At 31.2% G+C, this 12,068-nt stretch overlaps 1 protein-coding gene across 1 annotated transcript in view; it reads right to left on the reverse strand.

The window, feature by feature from the left end:
- HELRODRAFT_177174 (hypothetical protein) overlaps positions 1 to 1,842 on the reverse strand; it is a gene marked incomplete at both ends in the record, with an annotated part of 2,998 nt that extends 1,156 nt beyond the window's left edge. The window contains 4 exons of the mRNA XM_009025381.1: positions 156 to 348; positions 746 to 863; positions 1,290 to 1,412; positions 1,791 to 1,842. Coding sequence (XP_009023629.1) covers positions 156 to 348; positions 746 to 863; positions 1,290 to 1,412; positions 1,791 to 1,842 — 486 coding nt within the window. The remainder of the gene's footprint in view (positions 1 to 155; positions 349 to 745; positions 864 to 1,289; positions 1,413 to 1,790) is intronic.
- Positions 1,843 to 12,068: the final 10,226 nt, after the last annotated feature.

Genomic DNA, 12,068 nt, shown 5'->3' on the forward strand with positions numbered 1-12,068 from the left:
CTATCAAAAACAACGAGCATAGACATTCGGCCATTCATTCATTCACCTATCCATTCATCCATCCATTCATTCATCCATACATTCATCCATCCGTCCTTCATTCACCTACCCCACGCCCTTCCATCCATCCATCCTTCCATCCATCCATCCATCACGTACGTGTTCTCATGTTCCTCGCATTGCATCTCCTCCTCGTAGAGCTCCTTATCTGTCTGGTCCATATTTGAACTTCCTCTCTCTCTTCCTACTCCACTTCTCGCTCCTCCTCCACTTCCGCCTCCTCCTCCATTTCCGCCTCCTCCCGCCCAGTCGCTCGTGTGGTGGCGTTGCTGTCCACGACCTGATACACTGCGGATAATAGATGGTTGTAAGTAGTTGAATGAATAGTCGAGTTATTAGATAGTAGAGATGGATTATAAGTAGTTGAATAGTTGAGTTTATTGGGTTGTTTAGAATTAACGTAATTGGTTGATTGATTGAATTTTTTGGTTTTTGTTATGATTGGTTGGTTGATTAGCTAGTTGGTTAGTTGGTTGGGCTGTTTGGTTGAAATAATGTTGTTGCGTTTGTGGGTTGATCGATGATTGAGTGTTTGACAATCGAGTGATTGATCATTGATAATTTGGTGAATTATTAATGGGTGAATTATAATAGAGTAATTGATAATTTGATGGTTGACGGTTTGATGTTTGGCAAATGAATATTGTTTAAAAATTGAGGACTTCATTTCCACAAATGAACCTACTTATTTGGCGTCTTTCTAAGAATTCCTTTGCTTTCCATCTTCAACATTCGAACTGTGAAAAAGATGGTGACGACGACGACGATGACGTCAAACTTGACAGCGTCAATGATGCCGATAACTAATTTCAAGAGGATGAGAAAGATGATGACGTCAACAGTGACGATAATCACTATTACGTCATCAATAAAATATGAAAGAACTATTGAACCAACAGTCTCTCCATCGGAAAATATTTGTTGGCTATAGTGTCGACGATGCTTGACGTGTTTTCCAAGCCACAAATGTTAGAAATTATGACGTTTTTGCTGTTAAAACAAACTATGATGACGTCAGAAAATGTCTTAATCAGATATCCCTAGTGTTAGTTCTTCGATAAATTATACAATACAATTTCTTTCAAACTGACAATCAGAACAATTTGGCTGTTGTTGTTAGTATCCCATTTATGATTTTAATATGTTGTATTGATGTCGAGATTATTTATTGATGTCATCAAGTTCTTACTTAATGTCATCAACCTTGTTAAGTTTATTAGTGTTCTTACAGTGAATTTTCTTGCCGACAATATAATTTGTAGCTGAAAGTTCTGTTGTGGATTTACGTAGTGTCGTCGTATTTTGTGCCGAATTTTGGGTTAATGGTTGGTAATGGTGGGATGGAACTTGGTCTAAAGGGTTAAAATAATTGTTTTTATTTTATTTATATTATATTTTAAATTCTATAAAAAAAATAACTATTTAAATTTATATGATGAAGAATTTTATAATTTATTTAATAACTACATTGCACATTTCGTTGCCTTGCTTGGATAGGTTAGTGTGTTCAACTCGGTGTAAAAACAATGTAAGATGAATGTGATACCAATTACGATGATGACGATGACGACGATGATGATTATGACGCAGATGATGATGATATAAAAGGTGAAGATGACATTGATGACGTTGAAGATGAAGATGAGGATGAAGATGAGGATGAAAATAAGACTGATGCTGATGAGGATACACTCAAGGTTTCATCGCGGTAAATGCTTTTAATGACTTACATCTGATCCTTCTTTGCCTGCTACTCACGGTTTCCAGTATTTGAAATATCATATTATCACTAACGTTTGATAGCTACACTTATTATTATTATTATTCTTATTTTTTACTGATATTTTTATTGTTAGTAGTTTTGCCAATGTTATTGCCTTGTTAAATTACGACATTGCATTAATAATTAAAGCATCTATCAGAACAAGTGATGAAGTAGAACAACATTGTCAAAAACACCTCGAACATCGTTCATCTACATCTGTGAGAAACAGTAATATTTAACTGACAGAGTCATTCTTAGAATAATGCCACTACTGAATCAAACATTGCACTATAATAATTATTATATAATTAAAACATTAATTAAGACAATAATGATTAAAAAGCATTTTGTGTACTATAAAAATAAAGTAATTATTAATTATGTGATTTATGTGATACATTAAATAAAATACTAAGTTATTAGAGCGTAAATACGTTAATTTTATAAATTAAATTACTTAAAAATCATTAAAATTTCAAAAAAATATTTTCAAATGATGAAGTGTTTCAAATTTGTCGCCAATACTTAATGGTCATATGTTATATTGAAAAATTTACTCGTTGATAGCAGATGATTTTTTGAGAAAAAAAAATTTTAAAAATCCTATCTTTTTTTATTTATATTAATTTTTATACAATTCTAAGAATCCTTGATAAAAAAACTAGTCGTTAATGAATGTTGATGTCTAGGTATTTTTGTAAATTATGTAGTTTGTGTTCTACAGTTTGTAGCTTCTGTTTGTATGTATGTATGTATGTGTGTGTGTGTATGTATGTATGTATGTATGTATGTATGTATGTATGTATGTATATATATATGTATGAATGTATGTATTATTATTATTACGGAAATTTATATACAGCTCTTTTTTATTGTTGAATCTCAAAATAAATAAGTTTTAAGTTGACTTCGAAATTGTAAATATGAAAGGTTAGGGTCACGTAAGTATGGAGGTAAACCATTCCAAACAATCGGGCCAAGAACCGCAAAGTTGCGGGAACCCGTCACCAACTTTGTGGTTGGGATAAAAAATAAATTGCGCTCGGTTGATCGGAAGGAATATTTTGAAAAATGAGATTTGTATGATTCCAATCTATCGATGAGATAGGGAGGTGCTGTATTATTGACACATTTAAACATCAAAACTGCCAACTTGAAGGAAACACGTTTTTTAACCCTCAACCAGTGCAACCTATTCAAAATAGGCGTAACATGATCGAACCACGAACCACCCAAAACCAGCTTGGCCGCACGATTCTGTATAGACTGAAGCTTTGAAAAAGACCTTTTGGTGACACGATAAAAAAGGCCATTGCAGTAGTCCAGTCTGGAAAAGACGAAAGAGGAAACCAAGCTTTGAAGAACAGACGTGTTTAGTGATTTTTTGACATTGCGTAATAAACGGAGTTGGTTGGAGCAGACCCTCACTAAATTATTAATACGCAAATCCATCTTTAGGTTTGAGTCAATAATAACTCCAAGACTACGGACAGATGTGGAAAATTCAATGATGTCATTGCCGACACTGATCGATGAAATTTTGACCTTCAATAGCTGCTGATCGATGAAATTTTGACTTTCGATAGCTGCTGCCAAGAACCAACCGGTAATATTTGTGTTTTAGATTGATTTAACTTTAACTGATTCATACTCATCCAAGATCCAATTTCGATGAGACAATCAGTCAGTTCATTCAGAGAAGCATCAATCGAATCAACAGGACAAGAAACCAATAACTGAATATCATCAGCAAAGGCGTGGGAGCTGAACTCATATTTTTGAATGATATCAAAAACATCAGCAGTGTACATAAGAAACAACAGAGGTCCCAACACAGATCCCTGGGGAACACAATGTATGTATTTATGTATGTATGTATGTATGTATGTATGTATGTATGTATATATGTATGTATGTATGTATGTATGTATGTATGTATGTATGTATGTATGTATGTATGTATGTATGTATGTATGTATGTATGTATGTATGTATGTATGTATGTATGTATGTATGTATGTATGTATGTATGTATGTATGTATGTATGTATGTATGTATGTATGTATGTATTTATGAATGTATGTTGTTGTTGTAGCTTTTGTTGTCGTTGCTGGAGTTGTTTTGGAAGCTGCTGTCGTTGCTGCTACTGCTAATGTAGCCGCTGAGGTACATTTCGATCATTAATTTTGATAGAGAGGGAACAGGTGGGAGAGTATTTTCTTTTCATATTTGTATGTTCATCATTTTTGATATCAAAGAAACATAAAGATTATATAAACCAGTGAAATCAAGATGTTTGCTCGTAAAAAATGTTAGGTATTGATAGTAACAAAATAAAATCATAATTAAAATAATAACATAAATAATTATATATATATATATATTTTAATATAGATATATAGAAATAGATAAATGAATGTAAACATATAAGGTATATATATATATAAAGTTATAGTGTGCGTGTGTACGTGTGATTAACATGTTCGTGTATGTGTGCATAAAGATACTGGTATAGTTCTCATAAATATGTTCGTAATTTTTGGGTGTACCTGTGCGTGTATGTGCACGTATGCATGCGTGTATGCTTGTGTACGTGCGTGTATGTGCTGGTTGCGGGCGTAATCGCGCATGACTTTTATGGAATCGATCCCATTTTAGCAGTCGTTCAGTTCCTGCGCATTTGCTTTGACGCATCGCAGAAGAGGCCACTGCGTGCATTCCAGTGTACACATTCACATGAACAACTGTACACATTCACATGAACCACATATCCTTGCTTGCTCATAAAAACCCCAAATGTTTGCACAGACAAAATCTATGTTTATAAATAAACAAATCTATAAATAAATATAAATAATATATATATATATATATATATATATATATACAAATAAATAAATGTATGAGTGTGCGTGCATGTGTTACTTGCAATTTTTTGTTTCCATATAAATTTTTTGAGCTAAAAATGATCATACATGCTACATCTATCTATGTTTTTTGTGGAGAATGTAATTATTCAAAAAAAAGTTGCGATCTATATTGCTTGTTCTAAAGTTTTTCCATGGTTTCCATATCGAAAATAGTTTTTTTTTAAATTCTTGATTTTTTTAATTGCAAAAATTAAAACTAGAACACTTCAGCCCTTAGTGAAGTACTAGAAAGCGTTTTTCAATAAAGGTATATAGTTGAATTATATAAGTTTTTTCCAATTTGGCAGAACATTGCTGTTTTTAGTTATTTAAGAGTTTGTAACAATTTGTAAACAAAATTCATAAGTTAGAGAAGAGATTTTGTTCAATTTAACTATAACCCGAACAAAAAAGTCTACAGTGGGAGGAACTTCAGTCCCAGAGATCCATCCCTGACAACGCTTCTGGTCTTCTCGAGATAGATATACATAATTAAATATTTTATAAAGATTCATAAATCATTTATAACAAAAAATAAACGACCAAACCAAAATATAATGCGTCAATATACCTTTATTGAAAAACGCTTTCTTGTACTTCATTAAATGCTGGAGTGTTTTTCCTCTGAGAAGTAACTTGTATGTGTGGGTTTGGGATAAAAATTGGATGGAGTTGTGTGTTTGGGATTAAAATTGGATGAAGTTGTGTTGCTGGGATTAAAATTAGATAAAGTTGTATGTTAAGGATTAAAATAGGATGAAGTTTCACAAATTTGTTCTTAACCTGAAAACATATAAAACACAAACATTCATTCATTACTGTTGTGAAGTGTTGTGCCCCATTATAAATGTATTTGTTTGAATGTTTGACGTAATAATATTGAATACCAAATGTTTGCGCAGTATTGGAGCTACAATTCAATAAATAATATTTCATTTCAAGATAAAACTAATTTAGTGGAATATATTTAATATATGGAAATGAAAATAATATTTCAACTTCTCTAACAAGTGTTTCGGTTTAATAATTTCTTGTTTTTATTTGCATACGTATTCTAGATCAAGATGATAATTGATACTTAAAAGTTAATTTGAAAATGTTTACTGGCAAATAATGATAGCAGTTAGCTGTTTAAATCTTTTCAAGGCATTCAAATCTCATCTTGGTAAACAAATAATTCCCTCCTAACGAATCATTCAATGGCACATTTAAACGCCAATAACAATAACAAAACAATAAAGAACTCTATAAAAAGGAGGAGGAAACGATGAAAGAAATTATTATTCTGAAAATAAAAATTGAAGACGCCCTAGATATAAAAATAACAACAGGAACATAAAAAAATACATCAGAAAAACAAAACAAAATGCAACCCGAATCAATCAGAATGTACACCGGAAACGAAAACTTAAACACAACAAAAATACCACAAAAAGATACAAAAGATACAAAAGCAAAATAAAAAAACCACAAAAACTAAACAAAAACAAACTAAAAATACATCAGAATCAAAATAAAAATAGATTTCACACAAAACACAGCTGAATTAATAGTAACAACAACAATAATAATAACAATAATAACAACGAATAATAAAAACAATAACAATGAAATAAAAAATCGGAAGATATAATGCAGTAGCAATGATTTATTCGTTTATTCATTCACATTGCATTATGATGCCGCTGGGTGATTTGCCGTCAATGTAAATATCATATATACGCACACGTACATACGCTCACTAAAGGTTTTCCTTCTCCTCCAATTTCCATCTTTCTATTTTTAGTCTTTTATTTATTTGTTCTTTTATTCGTTGAATTTTTTCTTCGTTTCCTTTATTCCATTATAATTTACTCTCTCTTGCCTTCTCTTGATATATGTAGGTACAAGCAATTAGAAGAATGACGGAGTGAAGAAGTAGGGAGCTGATGGGAATGAGTGAATGATGATGGGAATGAGTGAATAATGTTCTTTCCGGTGTATCAACTGCATACACCCCAAGAATAGGATGATGACGGAGACTGTTAATTGAAACAAATCGAATGACAGTTTAATGGAAAATTATTCAGTTGCGTCATCATCTGGGTCAAATAATTCATCATCAGGGTTATATCTGAATTTGAATTAACGATATGAAACATATTCCGAAAAATGAAAGTTTCCATAATTCAGTATTAAATAAAATGATATATTCAAAGCATAGACAGTTGAATAATAAATTCAATATTTTTATAGAATTTTTTTAACAGAAATAAAATAACAAAAAAACAAACAAATATTACTATTTGATAAAAAAAAAGACTGAGTAATTCTAAAAGAAATTATTGCAAGATGGCAGGGCAGAAAGATCAAGAACAATTCTATATATCGGAACTAATTGTGGACGGAAATATTTTTAAAAACGCGTAACACTGCATGAAAGGAGTAGGCACTATTTCCATGCAATTTCATGAAAGAAGTAGTCAAATTCTAGGAGATTCTCTTTTGTAACCATTATCATATCATCATAGTCATCGTTACTTTTATTATCCCTATTATCATCATCATTAATCCTTTGTTATAATTCTCATCATCGACGTGTTTTTTTGTTATTATTATCAACATCATCATCATCATATCATTGTCATCATCAGCAGCAGCAGCACCACCACCATCATCGTCATCATCATAGTTAAACTCACAATGAGCTAGCTCCTATTATTTCTATAATTATTATTTCGAGGTATACAGTTAGCAAATACTTGACGTGTGTATGTGTTGTTTGTGTGTCAGTTTGTGTTTATGTGTGTGCGTGTGTATGTGCTTGCGTGAGTGTGTGTGGTATGTGTGTGTGGTATGTGTGTGTGGTATGTGTGTGTGGTATATGTGTGTGGTATGTGTGTGTGGCGTGTGTGTGTTTATTTCATCCAGATATTATTTATTTACTTGTTTTTGGCTAAATACTTCTTCGTATTGAAAGATGTAATTTTTTGCGTTAATGTTTTTAAATACATTTTTTTTCTTTTGTTTTTTGATAATGTTTGTATATTTTTTTTATTACAAATCAGGAATGTATTGTCATTGATGATGATTTGTTTCATCATCGTTTGTTATTTTCTTAACTTGCCAGATCCTGATTTTTAAAAAATGATAAAAAAAACTTGTGTATAACTCCCAGAAGAAGCTTATTTTTCCGTCTTTCAATAAGAAATATCATTGAATCATGGGAACAAAAAAAACAATAGATTTTTCCATAAATACAAATTTATTCAAATTTAAAAAACTCAACCAGCTACGCTTGGCTTGTTTCTTGGTTCATGCTAATATTTTCCGGTTCATTTAGTTGCAATGAAGACTAAACTCCCACATAGCCAATGTTTTGCATGCTTGTAAATGTACCACTAAATAATTTCACATAGCTGCAAGGTTAAAAGCATTCTCAAGATGAAAATTTGAGTGCCAGTCAAAAGTAATTGACAGATGCACTTGGTAATGGCTTAATTATTTTGATACACTTTAGGAACAGCAATGTTCTTAAAACTAAGGATTCTAATTTTTCATTGAAATTGCAGAAAGCGTGCTATCGGTGACTTATTCGGTAAATGCAATGCAGATAAAAGGTTTGTTCATTTTTTTTTTGATGTTATCGAACGTTAAAATATATCAATATGTCTATTTTTAATAGTAATTCATTCACTTTTCAAAGTATTCGAACAAAATAATTAGTTGTTTTTTTTCCTGCCAAATATCGTTTTAAGACTAAAAAAATGAATATCTGAGGTGACAGAAATAAAATAACACAAAAACTTCAAATTGTAATTCACCGCTGCACATTATCCATGCCTGAATGAATTAAAATATGTCTAATTACACTGTTCCAACTTGTTACATTTTATAAAAAATTAACCAGTTTCAAATGTTTAAACAGTTGCAGATGCGTGTGAATCTTATGTTTTTCTGATTGAAAATTTTCACGAAGAGAAAATGAGCAAAAGAAAAATTAATTTCTTCTAGATTGCAACATAATTTGGCTGGATGTTTATGCGTCTCGACTTTCATAAACATCTCCATAAACTTTTCCCACCTCGATTTAACATACCTTCATCACGCAACAACCCCCATATTGGACGTCCACAAACAACATGAAATTGTACACAACATCCCACTCATCTACCTACCTACATACCTACCTACCTACCTACCTACCTACCCACCTGCTCCGTTAATCTGCAGAACATGACGTGTTAGTTGTCTCATGTCATGTGGAGTAATTAACTTATGACATAATGATCTATTTAAATATGCATGACTCGTTTATATCGACGACAAAATGAAAAAAAATATTTTGTTTTTAGTTTTTTTTCAGTGTTCTTAAATTGATACAAAAAAAAAATTTTCAAAAAGTTTGCAAAAATGACAAAAAATAAAAAATTTTAAGAAGAAAAAAGTAGAAAATTGATCGAAAGAATGACGATGTGGATGCATGACGTTTGGTTCATTAAATAGTCATAAGCTAACATTACTTGAGAAAATATTTTTCTAACTCCATTGTTCCTCAGATGTCAACCGAGATGGCAGTCTATAAATAAAATTGGTGTTACAAATTTTAAAGGCGATTTTGTCGAGCTGGCTAACAAATTCAAAACTTGTATTCTTTCATTTAAACATTTATTAGCAAAATGATATATTTTTCAGCAATTTTCATGTGATTCTATATTACATTTGAGTAAAATTATTGTTAAAAAAATTTTTTCTGGTAAATAAATAAAACAAATATGCAAAAAATGGAATGATGCCAGACCAATAACGCTTCAACAGACTCCGATCATTATTTTGACACCACTTTTTTTAGCACTTACCGCATGAACTGGGAGAGAGAAATAAAGATAAGGAAAAAGCTGTTGGTGATTGAATCGTAACATCAGCACTTGATGCACTTGTGGCTGTGTGTGGTGCGCTGTGGTTTGTTTGGTGTGGTGTGGCGGTGCTGACAGCTTCTCGATTATGAACGCATTTTAAAATCTAAACTACATCACGTAACATCATCTCAATATTAGTTTCATGATCATATACTGATAACTTGCGATCATAAATACAAATTGCGTTGGGTTGCTCTTTGTTTGGTATTAAATCGAATTGTATTAGTCATGTGTATTGTGTTGTATTGTACATTACCATGTATTCTATTGCACTATATATTAGTATGTATGTATGTATGTATGTATGTATGTATGTATGTATGTATGTATGTATGTATGTTATTGCATATTTTAGTATGTGCGTATTGTATTCTTTTGTGTTATGTTTGTAATGTTGTTTTTTATCAAATTGTTAAAAAATTAGTGCATTTTCGAAGATAGATAAAATCCTTTTAAATAAATTAAATTAATAAAAAAGTTAGTTTTTTTAGAATAAAAACGACTATGACAGCAGATCTTTAATTACAAAATATCAATAACGGATGGGAAAACCTCAGGTCGAAGGTCAATCAACAAATCGTTCCATGCTGTTTGCTGGAGCATGGAGAGTTCAATAGGAGCAAGGAAGGAGGAAAGCAATTACTGTCCCATCCATCTCTAATTACTTTTGCCGCTAAAGTGTACTTTTTGTTTTCAGTATTTCTACTGCTCTATAGTGTTACCATTACTATAAAATGCGGCTAATATACTACTTACCTATTGCTAGTTTTTTTGTGATTGAAACTTCATGAAATCATTTTAAAAAATAGCTCTTCAAGGCACTGAAATGTTATGATTGACGTTATGAACGAGTGTTAGTCACATTAAAATGGCATTGTTTAAAACCAAAATTATCAAATTCAAACAAAATTAACAAAAGTCGAACATACAAAGATATCATAAAAAAAATAAAATTTTTAAAATATGCAAAAATGGCTTGTGAATTCCAAAAAACAAACAAAACGCAAAGAACAGAAATTTGCATGTTAAATTTATTGTTAATTCCTGTGCAATATTTTTCAAATTATTTGAGATCAATTTATTAATGTTTTGAAAAGCTGTAAGCCTTTCTATCATTTTAATAAAATTTGTGTACTTTAATATTATAAAAATTTATATTAATGTTTGTTTTAAATATGCCATCATTCTAATTCAGGAAACTCTTTCAAATTAAAAAAATGCTTACAAACTATATTATTTTACGTTATTTTATTATTGAAATTGATTTTATTTTAAATGTAAAATGTAAAAAAATTAATAATTATAAAGATGTCACAAGGAAATAAGGTTTATCATAAGAAAATCATAAGGTTTATTTTAAATTGGCTATAAATAATAATAATAATAATAGAATTGCTATTAAAAGAGGGGAAAAATAACTTTGATATGTGATTATGCTGCCACTCATACTTGAGAAGAGAATATATATGGCGCTGTGTTTGCTGGCGAATAAATAAAAGTGTATAGGGATGTAAATTTTGGTTTCTCTATGTGAGTGTGTGTTTCTGTATGTGTATGTGTGTGTGTGTGTGTGTGTGTGTGTGTGTGTGTGTGTGTGTGTGTGTGTGGACAAGTTTTTTCTGTGTGTATGTCTCTGTATGTGTGTTTGTGTGTGCGTGTGTATGTCTGTGAATTTTGTGTATGTGTCTGTCTGTGTAAATATGTCTGTGTGTATGTCTGTCTGTGTGTACATCTACGTGTTTTTGTAACCTTGTATGCCGGCATGGTCTAGTTTGCATTCCGATTTTATGCATGTTTTTGTATGCGAGTGTGTTCAGTTAAAAGAGAGAAAAATATATTTCAGAGAATAAAATTTGGTAACTATAAATTTAAAAATTTTGCATTTAAATCTTCAAATGCAAAATTTTGAATACACATCCGTTGAAATATTTCCTTGTCACTTTCCCATCCTTTATTATTATTTTCAACAGCACAAACATCAAACTCTACATCACCATCTCCATCATCATCATCTTAGTCAGTAGGAACATTGTCATCATTACGTCGTCGCCATCATTATCATCATTACATCCATCACCATCATGGTCATCATCACCACTACCATCATCATTATTATTATCCTTCTCTTTTTCATCATCATTATCTCCACCGTCATTATCACCACCGTCATCATCTTCATCATCATCACCACCATCATCTTCTTCATTATCTTCATCATCATCACCACCATCATCTTCTTCATTATCTTCATCATCATCACCACCATCATCTTCTTCATTATCTTCATCATCATCACCACCATCATCTTCTTCATTATCTTCATCATCATCACCACCATCATCTTACTTCATTATCTTCATCATCATCACCACCATCAACTTCTTCATTATCTTCATCATCATCACCACCATCATCTTCTTCATTATCTTCATCAT

Source organism: Helobdella robusta (genome assembly GCF_000326865.2).
Source record: "Helobdella robusta unplaced genomic scaffold HELROscaffold_41, whole genome shotgun sequence".
NCBI classification, from domain to species: domain Eukaryota; kingdom Metazoa; phylum Annelida; class Clitellata; order Rhynchobdellida; family Glossiphoniidae; genus Helobdella; species Helobdella robusta.